Source organism: Hipposideros armiger, unplaced genomic scaffold, assembly GCF_001890085.2.
Source record: "Hipposideros armiger isolate ML-2016 unplaced genomic scaffold, ASM189008v1 scaffold_1114, whole genome shotgun sequence".
NCBI classification, from domain to species: Eukaryota; Metazoa; Chordata; class Mammalia; order Chiroptera; family Hipposideridae; genus Hipposideros; species Hipposideros armiger.
The window spans coordinates 327,892-350,126 of NW_017732464.1; the positions used below are offsets into that span (position 1 = coordinate 327,892).

At 39.7% G+C, this 22,235-nt stretch overlaps 1 protein-coding gene across 1 annotated transcript in view; it reads right to left on the reverse strand.

Moving 5' to 3' along the window:
- Nucleotides 1-7,970: 7,970 nt before the first annotated feature.
- LOC109376362 (stromelysin-2-like) overlaps nt 7,971-22,235 on the reverse strand; it is a 28,348-nt gene continuing 14,083 nt past the window's right edge. Inside the window, exons 9-10 of the mRNA XM_019632268.1 lie at nt 9,690-10,041; nt 7,971-8,154 (exon numbers count right to left, since the gene is read on the reverse strand). Coding sequence (XP_019487813.1) covers nt 7,971-8,154; nt 9,690-10,041 — 536 coding nt within the window. The remainder of the gene's footprint in view (nt 8,155-9,689; nt 10,042-22,235) is intronic.

Below are 22,235 nucleotides of genomic sequence, written 5' to 3' on the forward strand. Positions count from 1 at the left end.
TTGTGTGTATTTTTTTCTTTCATAAAAACTTCAAAATCAGTTTTTAAAATGTTCCCAATAATCCCATCAGAATTTAATTGAAGTTTCCTTCTATGTATAAAGTAATTTGGGGAAATTATCATCTTTAGAGTATTAGGTCATTCCATACATAAATATGGCACTCAGCTTTTCTCGTATATCTTTAATAGAGTCTTAAAATTTTATTTCTTAAGGTCTTATTCTGTTTATGCTAGATTACTTCCTAGATAGATCATAGATTTTACTATAGCTATTAGTATTTTATTTTTACCTTTTTTACCTACTTGTTTATTGTTTATATAGGAATATAAATGATTTTGATATGGTGATGTTATATTTGGAAACGTTGAAATGTCTTTCCTGTCTGAAGACTTTTGATTCTTTTGGGTTTTTCTATGTAAATAATCAAATTATCTGCAAATAATGGTAATTTGGACTCTTCCCTTTTGACCATCATACCTTTATTTCTCTTGTCTTATCTTTTGGCCAGAATCAAGGACTATGTTGAATAAGTATCAGTGATAGTGGGCATGCTTCTTATATTCCCAGTATTAATAGGAAATGACTAAAATTTCTCCATATGTACTGTATAGTGACAGTAGAATATGTGCTCTTTGTTTTCTCTGAGAGAATTTATATAAGATTGGAATGATCTATTCCTTGAAAATGCATCTTCTGGCAAAAAAAATGAATAAAACTATCTGGGTCCAGTGTTTTCTTTGTGGGAAAATTTGTAAAGCATTGTTTTTAATTATTTTAACAGTTATATAATATGATAATTAAGTCTTTCTTCTTCTGTTAGTTTTTTTTTCATGTATTTTTGAGATATTGACATACAGTGAAGTGCTCAAATCTTAAGTGCATAATTCAGTGAATTTCACAAATGTGTATGCCCATGGAACCCATACCTCACAAAGAAATAAAATGTTTCCATTACCTTAGAAAGTTCTCTGCACGCTTTGTCAGTCAATCCTAATCTCCCCCCAGAGTCAGCTACTGTTCTGATTTCTTTCCCTATAGATTCTTTTCCTAATCATAAATTTCATATAAATGTAACTAAAAGTATATGCTCTTTTGTGCCTGATGTCTTTTGCTTGGAATAATGGTTTTCAGATTAATTAATCTATGTTGTGTTTATACAGGTAGAATCATTCACTTTAATTTTTCTATAACATATTAATGTAATGTATCTAGATTTGATCTACCCTGAATAAAGCTGCTATGATCATTCTTGAACAAACTTCTTGTGTACTTATGTTTTAATTTATCCTGGAAAATATGTAGAATAGGTCTACTGTGTTCTGGAGTCCCAGGGAAATCTTTTAAAGCTGGGTTTTTTGTTTTTTTTTTTTATTGATAGGCAGTAAATACTGGGTCACTATTAGGGATCGGTTGCTGTATGGATACCCCAGGGACATCTACAGCTCCTTTGATGTCCCTGAAAGGGTGAAGAAAAATGATGCTGCTGTTCATGAGGAGCAAACTGGAAAGACATACTTCTTTGTTGCCAACGAGTATTGGAGGTGAAGACAGACCCTTGGAAATAGTAGGGCATCAGGTCACTTCAGTGAAAGGAGAGTTGCCTTTTACACGTATTGTTAAATTGTGCTGAAATTCCATCCTCCTCTGTAAACTGATGCAGCCAGGCTGAGCTGCATTTAGTCCCCTACCTGTTATCATCACACTATGCCTGCCCTTGGTTGGCAAGGGACTTGTAGGATTGCATTTTAAAAGGACATAAAAAGAAACGGCATTCAAAAGGAACCTTCTTTCCCGTAGCATATCTCACTTGATAGGACCAACTGTGGGGCCCGAGATAAAATTTGAATCAGTTTTTAGAGTTGATGTCACTTTAGGGATGGTCTAGTCTATTCCAATCTCATAACCCCATTAAACCAGGACCCCTTATGATTTTTCATGCCAATGATGCACCCTCTCATAATTGTTTTAAGCAGTCATTGGGGTTTCTGCAAAATGGAGATGAAGATAGCACCTACCTCTAGATTTATTGTGAAGATTAAATGACTCAGTATACACAAAGCACTTAGAATAGTGTCTGGCACACGGAAAGTCCTTTGTGAATGTGTTCATTGTTGTTATTGTATTATTCACATATTCTGATATTTCTAACATTTTTTTCCAGCTTTGATGAAAATATGCAGTCCATGCATGCAGGTTATGACAAAGAGATAACATGACTTCCCTGGAATTGGCAAAAAAATTGCTGCTGTTTCCCAAGGTGGAGGTAAAGACCGTGTTCTTGCATTTCTGGCATGTGGAATTCAGTGTTTATAATCTCTATATCTTGCTCTCATGTTTTTGAAGTCACTGGGAAGCTGTGAGACTCTCCACCCCAGAGCAGCAGCAGGAGCATAGGAAGGCTGGGCATGCTGGCTTCTGTCTTCTTTCTCAGCACAAGGAAATGGATGGCTCCCTACCTCCTGCTGCTCTGGGTTTCAACCTGCAGTCTCCCCTTCAGTTAGCATCCTTGCACCCTCAGAAAAGCAAAGGCTGTCTGATTCGCATCCTCTTCATTCGCAATGGGCCGTCTCAACATTCATCAGATATTGTACATAAATCAAGTTAATGTTTGCCTTTGCAATCTCATGATTATGATCAAACAGGACATCAACAAAAAGAAGCACCTTATCCCACACAATGTATTCTCTTATCAATTCTGTGCTATCTTAAGAATGGCCCTTACTATCTACACTATAATGTATACCACACAGAGCACTCCATTGGACTTTACTTGTTGATTCCAGTGGTCCTAAACTGCGCCTGGGTTCTGTATATACTTTCTTTCTGAACGAGAAAGGACTGACTGGCAGTGTGTGAACTGCTTCTGCTCTTCTACCCTACAAGACAGAGAATTGGCTCTATAGCTAGCTTGCTTTCACAGTGCTTAGGGATTTTCAGTGGGTTCTTTAGCTTCTGGGCATACTCTGTTTTTGTAGCCACCATGGCCTTCCTCAGTCACAGAGGAGCCTGGGTTAAAGAACATTGGCACGAAGCCACCTAATCCACAGGGCAAATGTCAGGTAATTCATTGCTGAGTTTAGCTTCTGCCCAGGGTGTTGGGGTACCCCTCTGAGGTAGAGGCTAAGGTAGAGCTGTGTAAGCCAGCCTCAGTCTAATTGCTATTTGTTTGCTTTGGTTCAAATTTTATTTAGAAAATAAGCACAAATATGAAAATCACTCAATGACTAACTTTTTAAGCACCTTTTTTCGACATGATATACAGCAGAGATAGAGATACTTTAATGTCTTGAAGTGGCAGCTGATTGTTGAGTGTGAAACATGATGAAGATCTTGATATTCTTCTACTATCTACTTTGTTTGCCATATAACCTGTTCGACTGTCCGGCCTATGGGAGTAATTTGAGTGGACTGATCATATTTACGTTGTTTAACACAAAAAGCATATCTGAAAGATATTTTAGAAATAACTATTCAGTGAATTTGTTTCTTCTCCAGGAGAACAGTGTAAGAGCTAAGTATGCATAAAATTTTGTCAAACTCTTATTTTCCAAGTCTTCTGAAAATTTGAATTTTACTTTCAAAGGTATTATATTAGTTTCAGGTGTACAGCATAGTGATTAGGCATTTATATAACTTATGAGGTGATCATCCCATGGTGCCTTCTTACTAAGAGTTTCTTGGAAATGAAATATCTATGAATATATAGTGATTTTATTTTAATTCTTTTAAAACACATTTCTCCTTATGAAGAAAATCTTGGCTTTTGCTAAGGTGTGTTATAAAGCTAAATGAAAGAAAACAAAATCATTTGCCAAACCATTTTTAAACGAAAAGTAATAATTGTGAAATTTCAACATGAGAAGACTATTTATGAGAGGACCTCAGCAGCAATCAGTGTATTGTGAGTTGGGGTCTGTGCTGTCCAGCATAATAGCCACTAACCAATGTGGCCACTGAGCCCTTGAAATGTGGCTGATATGTACTGATGTGTGCAACAAGTGTAAAATATACACCAAATTTCGAAGACTTAGAATGAAATAAAAATAAAAATATCTTAATCATGATGGTTTATATTAATTACATGTTGAAAAGATAATATTCTCAATATATTAGGTTAAATAAAATATAGAGATTAATTTCCCATTTTCTTTTTTACTTTTTAAAATATGGCTACTAGAAAATTTAAAAATCTATATGAAGCTTGTATTATATTTCTGTTAGACACAGCTGATCTTGTGATCCACATGATTAAAAGATGAGTCAGTTAACCATGACGGTCAATCAACTTATGGATTATTTCGAGCCTGCTAGGAGCAGAACACTATACAAGACATTGTGAGTAATCAAACCAACTATACCCCACACAAGAACATGACCTCTGCTATCATTGTGGCCGAATCTGTGTGGGAACATGACATATACATATCTTGTAATTCAGTAGCAGCTATGTAAAAGCAGAAGTGACTTTGTTCTCAGCCGCATGAAAGATTTCCTTTTGTAATGACTCTAAGTCTCTGACTGTCTTTCTTTCCTTCTTATTGACTCTCTGAAAACTGGGATTGATCCTAATAAATTTGCAGGAAAGTGAGTGCTTGTCGCCTTGAGAACCCGATCGGTTTTTTTTTTTAAAGGTATTTTGTGAGTGTCAGAGGGTGTTATCTGTCATTTGTTTCTTTCTCTTTTAAAATATTTTTTTGCATTTTTTTATTCGTTTTAGGTGTACAAAACAACATAATGACTATACATTTACACCCCTCCCAAAGTGAAAACCCCAACAAGTCTACTGCCCCTCTGACACCATGCATGGCTAGTACAACACCATTGACTCTATTCCCTATGCTGTACTTCTCTGTCGTTTCTTTTAGTTAAGTACAGGCTTCGTTTTTCTGGGAGTGGGGGAGAGGTCTGCATAGATTCTAGGAGTGGTACGTATTTTGCCTAGCCTTTCTCCTCATGGGATATTGTTAGTTTGTTTGCCTTCTTGGCTGATCCTTCTCTATATATTTAGCTTCTTGAGGGCAAGTGACCTATTGCTGCATAGCAAACCACTGCAAAACTTAGTGTACAAAGTGCTACAATTACGCAGGTGACAGACATGAATTCCCCTGGAGGACACGGGCTAGGGGAGACAGTAGAGTTAGTCTGGCCTCTGTGTTTCCCAGCCTTCATTAACCTTCATTCCTCCTCCTGGATTTTTGTCAGATCTACATATACCCCTTTGTTCTTCTTTGCGTTTTTTGTTGTTTGTTTTGTTTTGTTAATGCAATCCCTTTAAAAACATAACTTTGGGGGCCGGCCGAGTGGCGCGATGGTTAAGAACTGGCTTGGGATGCCACAGAGACCCGGTTCGGATCCCACATATGAGGGCTAGTTACACTGCCCTCCACAGCTAAGATGCTGAACAACAGCTCAACCTGGAGCTGCGCTGCCGTGAGTTGCCAGCGACGGCATAGGCTGCAGCCCCTGTGGCAGTGGGTTGCCATGGGCTACCGTGTGTAGCCAGCAGCCAGCTTGAGCGGCCAGCAGCCGCTGTGAGCGGCCATCCAGAAGCCGGCGACTGATGTGCCTTGCCTGGGAAGAGCGCAATGATGGTGCCAACTTGGGCCAGTGAGGCAACGTCCTCCACGACTAGACTGAAGAACAAAATGACAGCAACTTGTCTGCTCCCCTTCCCCCAATTCCCCAGCACTGTTCCCATCCCCCAATTCCCCAATTAAAAAAATCTTAAAAATAAATAAATAAAAACATAACCTCATTCTAAGCAGTGATATCCATGGGAACATGATTAGTATTTTGATTTCATATATAATATTATCCCTGTACTACATACAAGCATCTTCTATGTGTCCAAGGGTTTGCTTTCCACCCTTTGGCAAAACTGTTCTAGCTTGAGGACTTCTCATCCCTTCTCAGCAAACTAACCTCCTTCCCTGAGAGCATGAACTTGACAAGCAAAGTACAGAAAACATTCATGCTGGATTCTTCTTTCTCCTCTTTGGCAGGTGTCTCTCCTCTTTCCTCCCAAGTCCATTTGACTTCACAGAATTATAAGTCTCTGCTCTCCAACTAGTGACCTCAACATTACCTTGCACATAATAAGGATGCTCATGTGGGCTTCCAAGGTATGATGGATAAGAGTTCATTTGCCCGTGTCCTGTCAATTTAATGTGTAACCACAACTTCCCCATCTCAATGGAGTGTCTCATGCATGCAAGCAGAAAAGGGGAAGTGAATTAATTTCTCAGGAAAAACCAAATGTCTTTTTTCACACAGGACTGCTGATGCCTACAGAGGCAAGGGACATCAAGAAAGCAGGCATTTCCCAGGACAGGCAGAATACAGGCCATGCTTTCTCAGCCCAGGTGAGGCAAGAGCCCCCTGCTCACTAGGGAGCACATGCACTGGGACTGGAGGAACGGTGGGGCTGTCACCTCAGTTTTCCTGGTGCTTCCAGCCAGGGAACCCCAAGCTCACTCAGCAGCCACAGTGATAAGCAAGGGGACCCCTGGTGAACTCAGGAAACCATGATTGTGGTTTAATAAAGATGAATACAATAAGAAATCTAGGGGGTATTCAGTATAATGCTTGGCAATGACTAGTTTACACTGCTGAATGCTTTACTCAAGCAGCATCACTGGTGACTGTTGCAGCTAGAATTGTTTGACTAGCTGGGGGCAAAAACCAAGTTAATATAAGTACCAAAATGTTTAAACCCAAGGAATCATGGTGATCGCTCAGTAAAATTATAGTTATCTGGTTATGATAAAATATAGGGACAAGATCATGTTGGCTAATAGAGACTCTGAATTTTTGTTTGTATAAACAAACTAAATAAACATAGACCTTTCTTCACTGATTGAATAAAACATATTTGTGAAGATTCTATCATATGGGAAACATTATGCTACGTGCTAGGGTTCCCAAAATAATCAGACTCTGATTGTAGTCACAAGAAATGTAGTATTGCATGAAATGATTGCAATCAAGGATGCATTACTATGATCCTTAAAATTCCATAGAAAGTTTAAGTATGATTTTTATATGCTATAGGGCAAATAGTTTGTAGGAAACTACAAACCACCACAATTTTTACAGAGGAAATAGTTTTTAGGTGGACACACGTCACCAACATTATTTATAAGACATAGAAAAAGAAATAATCAATATAAAAGATAGTGATTTCCAGGTAATTTCCCAAAGTGTATTGATTTGCTGCATAACAAATTGCCACAAACAGTTGCTTGAAATAATATCATTTGAGGTATCCAGTAGTGACTTTTGGTCTGAGGAGAGTGTGCATGTGTGAGGAAAGAAGTGGTTCTTTTACACCATCTGTTTAGAAAACCTACACTCCCCCTGTGTGTCTCCTTTACTGTCACACTTTGACAGCAGGTTTTTTTTTTCCTACACCAAGCAATTCTCTGTGACACGAGCTGTGTGTCCTGCAACTTAACGTAATTCTGACACTATCTACCTGGAGATAGAGTCAGACCCCACAGGTTAAGGGCTCAGTCCCATAAGACTACCCCCCACCACCACCACTTTGAATGCTATTCACAAGCAGTAAGTCCTCAAGTTACCCACAACTTTTTTTTTTCACCAAAGAAAAGGGTTTATTCTGAGAAAGTAAAAAAAAAAAGAAACAAACTTCTGCAGTGCAGTGTGAGAAACTGCACTGCTCTGTTGGGGGGGCGGGTCCCTACCGACTGCCCACGCATAACTCTTAACCCCACGCTCCTACCGGCACCCACATGGAGAAACTGAGAGAGAGCTTTTTCAAGATGGCTCTTTCTGTTTATATCATCCCTCCCCCAGGAAGGTATCACAAAGTTAAACATGGAATCAGGGTCACAGAGTTAACAAGGGGCCCAACTGCACCCACAGTCTTCCCAACTCTATAGTCAAGCATCACAAAATGCCAGTTCACTTTATCATTCCTCCCTCTTGATTAAGATCTTTCCTCTAAAAGATCATTGATCAACAGTCAGGTCTTCTAGTCCCAGGTTTCCAGTGTCCAGCCTCTTGCCCCCAGATATCTGCTCATCCTTTCGTCCCTCAATGTCAGAAGGGCCTCTTTTGGGTATCATCATGGGAAAGAGTGCATGGATCGGGAAAACAGCTGGCGTCCAGTGTTGACCAGCATCAGAAGCAGAGCTTAAACAGATCAAAGTTAAAAAGAGAGAATTAGAACAAAGCAAAACAGCTTATGTGGCAGGCGTGAGTCAGGAACTCAAACTCCTCAGAGGTCACCTGTTTTAAATCTTGGCAGTTTTAGTTTCAGGTTACCAGGCTGTGTACTTTTCCAGCCAGGGTTTGGTGCCTTCTTTAAGTGTGACATGTGTATCCAAGAGTCTACTCCCTGTAGTTTAACAGCACAGGGGTTTGTCAACAGTACTTGGTAAGGGCCCTTCCAGCGTGGCTGGAGGGAATCCTTTTTTAGGTGTCTTCGCAATAAACAAAATCTCCAGGTTTTAAAGTATGAAATTTTACTTTTTCATTTCCCTGGAGGGCATGGTGATTGTTTGACTAAGGCATGATTTTTGTCGATAGACTCAATTAAACCTTTACAATACTGAAGTATGTCTCATTTCACCAACTGTGGATCGAGAGAGGCAGGGGCCAGGTGCATAGGGCATCCTGTAATTATGTCAAAAGGTGAGAGCTTATGAGTCCCAAAAGGAGTAGATCTGAGGTTTAAAAGGACTAATGTCAATGCTTTTGGCCAAGGTATTTGAAGAGTTTCCATAAATTTTGCCAATTAAGTCTTAATGATGCCATTACTGCATTCAACCAATCCTGAGGATTGAGGATGGTAGGCACAGTGAAAATGTTGTAGGATTGGCCAAACAGCACAAACTTGCTTTAGCACCTGACCAAGTGAAATGGGTTCGTCGATCACTGTGGAGTTCAAGAGGAGTTCCCCAAGTAGGAATAATCTTCTCTAACACTACTTTAGCCACTGCTGGTGCATTAGCCTGTCTGCAAGGGAAAGCTTTAGTCCACTGAGAAAACATACATATCATAACCAAAACATATTTGTATCCATGAGATGGCAGAAGCTATATAAAGTTTAGTTACTAGACCTCAAATGGTCCATTTGGCAATTTAAAATGTCCAGGGGCAGTGTGAATAGGCTTCCCTGAGTTATACTTTGGACAGGTGGGACACCTGAGGCAGGCACTTTTTGCAGCTTTATTAATATTTCCCCACCAATACTGGTGCATGAAAGCTACCATTTTGTCAGTTGACCAATGGTTCAACACATGTACAGTGGTTAAGAGTAGGAATTTTAGACTTTCTGGTAGGACTGGGTTGTTATTTGGTCTGAACCACAGTCTCTTTTCCTTATTAAACCAGCAATTGTTAGATTTCCAGTTATGTTTTTCCTCTTCAGAAGCAGATTGTTGGGCTTCTCTGGCCAGTTTTTCTAAATTATCAGCTGGAGAAGCTTCTCTCTGGACCATGACAGAGGTTTGACTACTACTGATGCCTTTAAGGGCACCATTTTTAGTAGAAATGTCTGGTAGGTGATTTCCTTTGGCCTTCAGGGAGTCAAGTTTAGAATGCCCTAGGATCTTAATAATGGCTGAGGCATCAGGTAAAAGTATAGCGTCCAATAATTTCTGTACATATGGACCATTTTTAATTTTATCTCTGTTGGAGGTGAGGAAACCACGTTGTTTCCATACATTCCAAAGACGTGAGCCACTTCGAAGGCATATCTGCTGTCAGTGTAAATGTTGACAGCTTTATCCTTTGCTAAAATGCAAGCGAGGGCAAGGGTATACAATTCATCCTGCTGTGCTGAAGTGGCCAGAGGCAAAGGTGCTGCCTTAATGACTTCAGAAGGAGTTACAACAGCAAAACCAGCACAGTACTTACCATAGTCATTACTTAAGTACGAGGAACCATCAGTAAGCCATGAGAAATCAGCTTTACCCAAAGGAGTTTCCTGCAAATCGTCATGAGGAGTCAAGAGGTGATCTGTTAATGTCAGGTAGTCATGAGGGGCATCCTCAGTCTCCGAAGGAAGAAAAGTAGCTGGATTAAGGTTGTTACAATGTGAGAGGGTTATATGGAAAGTGGTTAACAAAAGCATTTCATAGGAAGTAAAACGGCTGACTGAAAGAAGCTGGGTGTGATGCAAATTCAGGAGAGCGTTCCCACAACAGTCTTCTCTGTGACCTTAACCAGGAGGGCAGTGGCAGCAACAGCTCTGAGGCAAGGGGGGTATCCCCGAGCCACAGGGTCCAGTTGTTGACTACAGTATCCTAGGGACTTATAATGATCCATGTTTTTGAGCAAGCACCCCAAGGGCATTTCCCCCAGGAAATTCCAAGGGGTGTAGGAACTTTGTGTCAGGAACCAGGGTCAAAGACATAATACTAGAACCAAAGATGCTCCTACTGCTCTTAGCTCTTTTGAAATTGTAAGGGTTTTAGGAGCTCTGTGCAGGAACTAGGGACAGAGACCAACATACATATTTTCTGTTAATTCACACCACCTAAGTGGCATATTTGAAAAAAACACAGGATTAGAGTCAGAGGGTCTGAATTTAATTTCTAGCTCCAATACTTATAAACTCTGCAAACATGGAGAAGTTTCTTAACCTATATGATGCTCAATTGTTAAAAAGAAGTAACAACATTTAGACCACCAAATTATTATAAATTTGTTATTATAGACATGTGTTTAGTACATTGCACTAATACAACAGTGATTATTATTATTTCCCTGATATAAAAAACTTTCCCTGTGATCAGGTGTTTTATGGTAATAAAAGGTAAGCAGAGATATTCAGGGAAATGTAACCATTTCCTTGATTCAAGGTTAATATCTTCTTGCTCTAAAGGAAGGAATATGAACCAAGTTACTAACAATTTGGCAGCTCTATAAAACCCCCAAGTGATTGCTTTATTGCAAATGCTGAATAATTTCATAATCATGGGCTCATGGGATGTTGAATGAGAGGCAGCTCTTTAGTTAAGATTTTGGGATTAAGCAGACAGAGATTTGAAATCTGACCTTACTCCTTAATAAGTGTGTAGACTCAGTTCTGTCCCTCCCTTGACTAGAAAATTGGAATAATAAAAATATTATCATCCTAAAATTTTTCAGGAGAGTTAAACAAAATAATGTATATTATACGGAGGCACATCAATGTTTGGTGCATGGTATTTCATGAGTGCTGCTTCCTCTTAGAGTTAAGAGAGACCTTAAAAATACCAATATCCAATTCTGACAAGTCATAGGAAGCCAGAAAGAGGAAGAAGCATCTAAGTGGAAAATCAAAGAACAATAATTGAGGAAGCAAGGAGGAGGGAGGTGGTTCAGGCAGAGAGAAACAAGAGTATGGAAGGTGTTTAGGCACTGTGATCTAGAGCAATGCTTCTCAAACCATCTATAGTGAAGGACCAGTTTATTAAATTTTCAATGAATTATGGGCAAATACTCATATATGTGTCATCTCATTTGACTATCTCAGAGCTGAACTGACTTCCCCAAGGAATAGCAAGTGACAAAACCATCACTTGAATGCAGTTTGTCATCTCCCTCAGGAAACTACCTTTGATTTCCTTTCCATGAAACACTCCCACACATCCCAAAGCTGCATTCATTCTTTTTCCTCTTGCTGTAAACATAATTGCCAACTTACTATTGAAATGATCTGTTTTTCTGATTGTTTTCCCCACTGATCTCCTTATAACTAGATATCACAATGGATATTGTCCATGCTTAATAAATAACTTAACCACAGTGATAACGATAAGAAGATATTTATTGCTCCATCAAAGCTGGCTGTTCTCCCAATTAAAATTGCTGCAATAGAGTTTGTGAAAAGTGGAGGAGTCTTTCATTTTGAGAAGGGCTGACTGGAAAGTGGGTGAGTGAAAAACCTTGCTGGTACTCTTCAATTTGAAACATAGGGTGGATTGTTCTACCTTGAGCAAAGAGCGAAGACAGAGAATATATAAAATGGAGTCATTTTAACCAAGTTGTTAAAATTATTTACATTATGAAGGTTGAGGCATGAGGAAAGACTCCATTCTTGTTCTAACTAGCCTGGGAAATTAACTTTTTTGAAACTTTCAAGTCCTGCATGAATGCCTGGATATACATCTGAATCTTCAGGTTACCCTCTAATAATCCCCTGAAGGACTCGTGTTTTCAGGCCTCCTGACATCTATTATCCAGACCACCGGGACGTGACCAGACCTCCCACACTCATTATCCTGACTGTCTGACATCTGACTGATAACCGTCCTGGAGCAATCTAGGGCTAAGAATACAGACCTGATCATTCTAAAGAATGTACTTTTTATTGTAAAAACTTTTAACTTTTCTTTCTTCTTTGGAATACTTTGGGGGTTTTGTCAAGCTGTGTCCCCAGTTTGCAAACTCCAAGGTCCTTGAATAAATCTCTGTCATTTATTTCTAATAAAGCCTCCAGGTGCTACTTGAGTTCCTTCAACAACCTCTATTTTGTATATTTGATGACTTTATTATAAGAGGCTATATACTAATTATTTACCATTGGTTCTGAGTGCGGGAAGGCTGACCTCCATGGACTATATCAACATCACCAGTTGTTTTTGGCCAGCTGAAGTCACTGCAGAGATAACAGAGTAGGAGAGAGAGAGAGAATGATTAGGGAATTCATTCCCTCATTTTTTATCCTTTCAGCTGTGGGTTGGAATCGGCTGCATTTCTCTACTGGAAGTCACAGTTTCTTTTGAGCTGCTGCCTCTTAAACTACAGCTCTGGCTATTGCTAAAGCTCTGTTTCATGACAGTTGTCTCTTCTTGCTGCATCAGGCCTTATGGGTGCTGGTACATCCATGCTTCTACCTGGGGCTGCTTCACCACGATTTGTTGATTTTCTTTAACTTGGCCCATGCTTTTATAGGTTTTCTTTTCCTGAAATCCTCCTCAGTTATCCATATGAGTGTGCCATGTGTTCTGCCAGAACCTTGATTCTCATAAAGATTCTTATAAAGGGTTTTTGGTATAGTTTTGTACCTTTTATGTGAAATCCAAAGAAAGAGAGTATTGGAAGCTCCTGAACCTTACTTACTCTAACTCAGAACCCTTACTCCACTCCTTGTTTCTTTCCCATTTTTTCCAGCTTAAAAAAATTCAAGGAAGAGTTATATTTGGCTCATCTTTGTCATAGAACCCAAGTCAATTAACAGTGACCAAGTGCTGGAATACCATGATAGGCAGACTGCACTAGAATGATGTGGCTACAGTTGGGGAGGTTCCATTAATAAAACAAGTACTCTTCCCAGCAGAAGTGAAGGTGTGGACCAGTCCGATTCAGCAAGTTCACACGCACGCTCTTAGAGCCAGCTGTGGGCTTCAGCAGGAGAGACGTTTTCTTGATGGTAACCTGGGGAGGATTCCAGAAAGATTCCCTGCTCCAAATGTTTTTAAAGAAATCTTTCTTCATTATCTTCTTTTTTGCTGTCTGAATTTCTACCATTCCCATAACAACTTTGCCAGCACAAAGTGTAAACTAGAAACTAGATTCATCACTCTTTTATTTACACCAGATTGTGAATAAGTTTAAAACTCATTAATGCAGCAATGTGGAGGTCTGAGACCACTTAGTCGGTAAGAGGAGGGACTTGGTGAGGGCAGAATACATTCAGAAGGGAGTGAGATTCCTGATGAAGTCAGTTTTTTCTCGGGGTATTTGGTAGGCTTCTCCCCTTAAGATGGACCAGGGTGAAATGTCTCCCTCACCATTGGTTCTCAGTGTGTGTGGAATGAGCCTTCAGAGAGTCTCTGGAAGTGAAGCAGTCTCACACAATGGTCCTGTGTTGCCAACTCTGCCTGTCCCAGCCCAGGAAATTGGCCAAGGGGCTCCCACTTCTTTCCAACCTCCAGAGTTGAAAATTGGTGGCCTACCCAACACCTCAGTACCCCAAAGAAAACCAGCTGGGCCTGATGGTCAGGAGCACTTCAGAAGATTCCATGGACTTTGTGCATCTGAGTGAGTCTGAATTATCAATGGGAACTTGAGGATGTTCATAAAACTATTAGATCTGATGGCTCCCTCCCTTCCAAGGATCTAAGGCATAGTTAGAAATCAAAATAAGTGAGTACGGTCAATCGCTAGTGTTCCCCCTTAGTCCATGTGATATATATTCTATGAAAAGCAAGAGTATTTAAACTTCTTATATAATTTCCTATCTTCTCACATAATTGCTTTGTAAATCTGCCTGTTTCATTTTAAACTAGAGGTATAATCTTTACAAATGTGGCTATGACAAAAAAGAAAGGGTTACTTTAAAATAGCACAAACAATTGGTACAGTCACTTTGGAAAACTGTCCGCTGGTATCTATTAAAGCTGAACATACGCATACCCTAAGATTCAGCATTTCCTCCACAGAAATGTATACGAATATTAAAAACTCATGCATTAGAATGTCCGCAGAAGCACTGTACACAAGGACATCAATGCAGCCGTGACTGCCCACCTAAAGACACTCATGAAAGACGATTCTCAGAACTGCTTCAGAAAGTGGCAAGGGGGCCAGCTGAGTGGCGCAATGGTTAAGAGCTGGCTTGGGACGCCAGAGGGCCCCGGTTCGGATCCCACATATGAGGGCCAGTGACACTGCCCTCCACAGCTAAGATGCTGAACAACAGCTCGACCTGGAGCTGGGCTGCCATGAGTCGCCCGAGACGGCGTAGGCTGCAGCCCCTGTGGCAGTGGGTTGCCATGGGCTATCGTGTGTAGCCAGCAGCCAGCGTGAGCGGCCGTCCAGAAGCCAGCAACTGATCTGCCTCGCCCGGGAAGAGCGCAATAATGGTGCCAACTTGGGCCAGTGAGGCAACGTCCTCCGCAACTAGACTGAAGAGCAAAACGACAGCAACTTGTCTGTTCCCCTTCCCCCAATTCCCCAGCACTGTTCCCATCCCCCAATTCCCCAGTAAAAATCTCTAAAAAAAAGAAAGTGGCAAGAACAATGGGATAAGTGTGTTCAAAGGGCGGGGTGCATTTTGAGGGGGATTAACGGCAATGTGTCTTTTACTATAATAATTTTTTTATTTAAACATTCACTGTATTGTTTGATCACACCTTGTATGATACTCAATTGTAAAAAGATAATAAAGTGTAATTCTTCATCTATCAGGTTATTAAAAGCATAATTATATTGATGAATCCTTTGTGAATTATATTAATAAAAACTGTAATAATTATTATTTCCCTGATAGATTGTCTCTATGATCAGGTAAATGAAGGGGAAGTGCAGCTCAGGGAATATCTTTCTGGCATAAAAAGAGAATATAAACTGAAGTACTGAAAACAGGACAAGTATGATACAACCCCCAAGTGACTGACACCCTAAGTAGCTTCATTGCAAATGTTGAATAATTTTATAATTATGGACTTGTGAAATGGGTTGCAGGGAAGACAGCACTTTGAAGTGAAAGGATTAAGATTTTGGTGAGAAGCAGATAGAAATTTGAATCCTGACTCTCTTCTTTTCTCTATTAGGCATGTAGAAGTTAGTTGGTCAATCTCCCTATGGAAATTGGTTCCCTTGACTGGAGAATAGGGATAATAACAAGATCTTCCAAACATGGTTTTCAGGAAAGTTAAGTGGAAAATGTGTGTAATGTATATGTACTTCAGTGCTTGTCACATTGAAATACATTGCACAATGTGTACTGATTCTTCTTAGAATTGAGAAAGATCTTTCAAAAAATTACCTAATTAAATCCTCTTTCACGAGATGGGAAGACTGAGTTGTAATCTTTGTTAGAAAAAAAATTGGGAAATGATTCAAGGGACAGGGTGAGATCATTTGAGGCGGGTTTCAACTTCTTCAAGAAAATGTGACTTGAAGTAATTATTTCTGTGCAATCAGAAAAAAAAAAGAAAAAAGAAATATTTTCAGTTAAATTCACATTATAAACTACACATTGAATTATCTTCTTTATGAATCTTGGAGCCTTTCTCAAGCTACAGCTCTGTGATCAAGTGTTCCTGTCTCATCACTGTCACCATGAGTTCAATGTGATTGTCAGAATAATTGCTAAAATGGCACGTTTCCAAGAGAGATAAATTATGCCCTAGAGTCACGTATCTTATATAACCAAACTTTTGGTTTAGCTAATGACAATGCAATACCACCCCATTAATATTGTTGGAAAAGCTATTGTATAGTCATTTACAGATCAGCTTCTGGATAGCAACTCATCTGTCACTAAGTTTTGGAGTGTTTTGTTGTTGTTGTTATGTAGCAATAAATAACCAGAAATCCCCCTTGATTAAATCTTGGGGAGACCAGGTCACTCCTTCCCCATCACAATTACTAAAATAATGTTTGTCTGCTGAGTTTTTGAAGAAATTGAATGCATATACAGTACAGGGTAGTTCAGTGTTTTTCTTAGCTGAGTACATTATTTTTTAATTTGCATGCTGCCTGCTTAAACAATAAATTTAATACTGTGATTAAATAATTATTGAATGAATAAGTGAATGAATGTGGTAAATGAATCATTGAATATAGAAGATAAGATTAGACATGAACTTTGTGGAGCCATTTAACTCAATTGTTTTATATAGTAAATAAAATTTTATGCTCTTAATGATAAGTTGACAAGTTGGGTGCTTCACAATTTTTTTGCCAAAATGTACATCGAAAGTTTCTGCTTTTCTTAGCTCCAACCAAACATCTAGGGATTCCCCAACATGGTATATCATCTAATACCTCCAACGCCATTCATTGCTCATGTGGTTCCCTACACTTGGAATAACCTTTATTTCCAGACTTGTGGCCTGACAACTCCCACTCGTTCTTTAAGGTCAAACATTACTTCCTTCCTAAGCTTAGGGACCCATTTATTCATTCATTCAACAATCATTTATTGAGCACTGACTTCATAACAATTATTGTGCCCCTGAGTAAATTAGAATGGTAAATAATTCAAGGAAGTTACAGCCTGATAGAGAAATTTGAGGCAATAGTTACAATAGAGTATAATGAGTATTTTAGGAACACTTGGGCATGATATGCAGCACATGTACGGGAATGGAGGGTGCATCTCAGAGAAGTAGCTCCTGAGTGCTGAGTGCAAGGAGGTAGCTGGAAAGCAAGAGAGAGAAAGGGGGGGGGGAGCTTTTACAGTTTGTTTGATTTTCTGTTTATATTTTTAATCAATTCAATCAAATTGAACTAAAGAGGGCTTATTGTAGGAAGATTTGGATGGCAACAAATAATAAAATTACTTTGAAGAAGGGATAGAAAAGGAAGATTCGTTTTTTTCATCTTCTCCCAACTTTTTCCAATTCTCCCTCTTTCCATTTGTTGGGATACCACTGTCTCTTTCAGAATATTAGCCTTGGTGTTAACAATTAGGGGGTTTGAGGATTCAACTGTTATAATTCAGTCAGATGCATGGTTACTTTTTAAACCTGTAAACAGTAGTCTGAATGCCAGTTACACCCAGAAAGTAATTCTGGCAATAGAGGTCCCTGATTTTTCCCCCTCTCTGTAATGCATACCTTTATTTGTATACTATTGGCCAGTGTTATTCAAAATGTCATCTTTGCTGGCCCATGAACAGTTTGTCATTATTCTATAATGAGATAGGTACAAAAATGGAGAACAAATGCTTAGGAGCTTTTCTAGCAATTTGACAGAGTGATTTATGTGTATTGAATCTAATCATTTAAAACTTGGCCACTCTTAAAAATCTTTGTCATTTTATTTTTCCTGTAATCCCTTTTTATTGTATTTTACAAGAGTATTGGCCCATAATTCATTGAAAATTTAATAAACTGGTCCTTTACTATAGATGGTTTGAGAAGCACTGCTCTAGAACACAGTGTGGAAATACCTTCCATACTCTTGTTTCTCTCTGCCTGGACCACCCCCTCCTCCTTGCTTCCTTAATTATTGTTCTTCGATTTTCCACTCAGATGTTTCTTCCTCTTGGTGGCTTCTCATGACTTGTCAGTACTAGATATTGGGATGGAGCCCCTTCTACATGACCCCACAGCTCTGTGTGCTTCCCCAATATGGCCATAGCTCTTGGTATCGGATCACATAGACTGCTGACTTCTTTGTTGTCCTCCGGGGAATATAAATTCTGGAAGAGTGGAGCTGTGCCTGTAAAGCTCTCTGTCCCATGTCCCTAAAATATTGCCTGCTATACAGTAAACCTCACTGAGTATCTGTGAAATTAGTGAATTAATCAAAGATTGAAGGAGTTGAGGAGGTACAACTGCCATCCAACCTCTAGGAATCTACTTCATGCAAGCACCTCTGTCTCCACTTAGCAGTCAGGGCTTGCTTCTTAGGTGGACCAGCTTGAGCTCTCTCTGCTCCTGGTCCTTGAGGCATAAAGACCCTTCTTCCAGGTTTTCTGTCTCACCTCAGGGTTTAGGATGAAACTGCTCTCCAGGCTACTCTCCCTCCCTTATCTCCATGTTGCTTCCTAGGTGGTCTGGATCAGTGTGACTTCCTAAAGTAGCCCTGCATTATATCACCTTAATCCTTTCCTTCTTCACTCACTTTCTCCCTCTACCAATACCAGACTTCTTCATCTTAGGTCTGCTCATACCTGGATCATCGTCCTGCATTTCAAATGTAGTTCACACATTCTTGCCCACACTTGTTCTCCCTGCCACCATGTCACCTTTTCTCTTCTCTTTGTCCCTCCTTCTTTCTCTCTCGCCCCGCCCACTGTGTGTGTGTGTGTGTGTGTGTGTGTGTGTGTGTGTGTGTGTGTGTGTTTTGCCCCGACTCTGTTATTTCTCTGTCTCTTGCAAACATATTTAACACATGACCCAAAATCTTCTCATTGCAAGAAAGGGACATTTATAACTCAAACACATCAGACTAGTTGTCAGTCATAATTTCATTAATGACTGCAAATGCTGCGTAATAGTGCCACTTGGTGCCTGGATAAAGATGTGAGTAAAATACAGAAAAAGAAAGAGAGATATCTCCAATAAAGTGAGGACATTAATGGCCAATTTTCCCCACTTCAAAATTTTTTCTTAGAGCTCACCCTAGACACAGTCAGTCATAATACTCTCTATGTCAGGAAGAGCACTGACAGATTATGAGCTCCTAAAGGAGGTGAGACATTTCTGCCTTCAGAACTTCTTTAGCAGAACTGGAATTTGACCTGAATTATCTGGTTAAATATTATGTTTCTGTGACTCCACATAACTCATTGTATGACGTATGTATTACAGATTTAAAGTTACCACAAACTTAGTGGATTAAAACAACACACATTTATTATTTCAGTTTTTGTGTGATGAGCATTTGGCCATAGCTTAGCTGGTGTATCTGCATAAAATCTTAAGGCATCATCTGGGGGTTTGACTGGGGGAAAATCCACTTCCAAGCTCCCTCAGTTTACATTTACTTACTTTCCTTCCTGTCTCATTACCACACCAGTCCCTGCCTGTTCACAGCCTCACCTTCCCTTTTTCTTCTCAAAGTTAGAACCACTTAATCCCTTCCTGCAAGTGCAGTTCTACTTCTTGCAATTGCTTGAACAAAAATTGACTAGAGGTAGGAATTACTAAAACATCCACTGAACCTCTTTCTATGAACCCTCCCCAATTCACCATCGGTCTTGTCCTAATGTGGGAGTCCAAGTCTGTTTAGTAGTTCTTGGCTTCAGACTGGGTAACTGATCAATTCTTAGTTTCTTCTCAGAGATTTGTGTTCTGATACTAGGCCAGTTATGATTTGTTTTCTCATATTTATGTCATCCTACCTCCCAACCTTACCTCATGATTTGGGGCTTTGTTTTTGAACTAGAAGTTGGCACCCTGCTTACTAGTGGCATCCAACCTCCCAAGTGCCCTCTGCCTGATTCTACCTGGATTTCCCAGCATTGCTTATTTCAGATTGTTCTCAGTATTTCTGTCACTTACTGGGACCTCCACTGACTAACCTTCAAACCTCATTTACTGGATGTGTGTTTTGCCCACTGGATTAAATCTCATCATCAGCACCTGCCTCTGGAATAGTTTCTTGTGCTAATAAGTCATGACAAAATTCATTCCAAGGCTTGCCAGAGCTGTGTCAGAATTTGATTTTATGTGGGAGAATATCATGGATAAGGTGGAAAATGATCCAGGCTTTGAGAGATGATTGGTTTTCTGTAGGTAAAGAAGAAGGTAAAAATGGTGAGAGTGGGAGCACTGAGTACACAGACATATAGTTAGAAAATTACAAAGATTCAGTAACATTTCTCATGATTTCCTCATCCTGTACACTCTACTGCTGAAGCCCTTTATTTTGCCCTCTCTAGAAATTCACAGGATATGGCAACTGAGGGAATGTGTCCTATGAGCAAAATAAGAAGTCAAAGTTGACTGTGGTTTCGAGACTAAGATGTAAGAAGGTGGTGCTGTTATCTGAACCAGGGAATGCTAAAGAAACAACAGATCTAGAAATGTCACGTAAGGCTTAGGAAATAATAGAGCCATTAGTCAGATTTCTCCTATCTTCAGGAATCTAAAGGATTCCACTTAATATTGTTGAGTCTAACATCTCCAAACATGCAAAATATGCCTTGACACAAATACTTTTCCATTAGTTCTGAGGGTAAATCCTGAAATCAGTGTCAAGATTCAGAGTCAGAATCTATTTTTGTCTTAGCCCTAACTGTCCTCAGCCATTTTTATATCTGGAGGTTCTGTAGAATCAGAAACACCTTGGTGGAGATAACCCAGCAGTCTCAAATTACCAGAATCTCAACAAACTTTTTTGTCCTTAAAAGCAGACATTAACTAGAACATAATGGAGACAAAGTTAAGCTGCATTATGTTGATTTATGATCTGTTAACCTAGCCTCAGAAAGAGTGAGATCTCTGAAGCCAAGAGAGTTCTGGAGTAGGGTCCTGGTGTGACTGTTTACCAGTTGCTAATCATGGGAAAGTTTATCCTTCTGAGCATAAATTCTGCAATTAAAAGATTATACTATTTACCATGGTTATTATGGAAACTAAATGAATTGCACACATAAAGCACCCTGTGCAGAGCCTAGTAATTGAAGTTGTCTCTCCCTCCACCTCTTACCCCTACTCCCAACCAAATAAAGGCATTTATTATTACCACTAATCTAGCCTGGAAACATAAGAAATAAAAAATTTTTGTGAGTGTTTTTTTCACCAACATTTCCCTAAGATTGTCTGTGTTCACTTTATACTTTCTCATCTCACAATCTTTCTTGGTGGAAAACATTGATGTTTCTACCTCTGTGTCTGTTCTTTCTTCTCCCACTGAAGAACATGATGGGTGTGGGATTAAGGACACCTCTACATTCAGGGATCTAAGCCAGTCATGGTCTCCTGCTCTCCTTTCCACTGTGACGGACTCAGTGTGGTCCATGAACAAAGAGAACTCAATCGGAGGATGTTAGAGAAAACCTATTTGGTAGATAGAAATAACATATTGAAGAAATGTAATGACTGCAATTACTGAGACATCACAAGGAAATCCACCTTAAAGGAAGTTGTCATTCTAAGTGCAGAGCCAAAAGAACAGCAGAAGAAATATTAAAACGCAACTGAAAACTGCTCTGAGACTTTTCTTGCTAGTTGGTAAACCAATGAATTTCCTTTATTAAGTCAATCTACCAAAATCATCCTAAGGAATACTTTGGTCGTATCTCTGACACCATCTCTCCATCCGTCTTGCCATTGTTGGGACCATCCATATCACTGAGTCAATGAGTTGCTTTTCCAGCTCTTTTTTTTTAAGATTTTACTGGGGAATTGAGGAAGGAGAACAGTCAAGTTGTTGTTCTTCAATCTTAGTTGTGGAGGGCGCAGCTAGTTCAGCTCCAAGTCCAATCACCATCCGGCCACCCATTGGCTGCTTGGTGCAGCTTAACTCAAGGTACTGTGTTCAATCTTAGTTGTGAGTGGGCGTAGCCCACCATCACATGCCGGAGTCAATCAGGAAACCTTGTTGTTAGGAGCACACGCTCTCACCAGCTGAGCCATCCTGCCACCTGTTGGCAGTTCAGCGGCAGCTCAGCTTGGGTGCAGCTCACTGGCCCAGGTGGGAATCGAACCCGAGACTCTGTTGCTCAGAGCTCGCGCTCTTAGCCAACTGAGCCACTCAGCTGGCCCTTCCAGCTCTTTATTTAAGCTCTAGAATTTTTCAGCACGTACACTCACAACTGTGAAACGATATATGTAAAAGGATATTAATTACATTATTGATTTTAAAAGCAAAATATT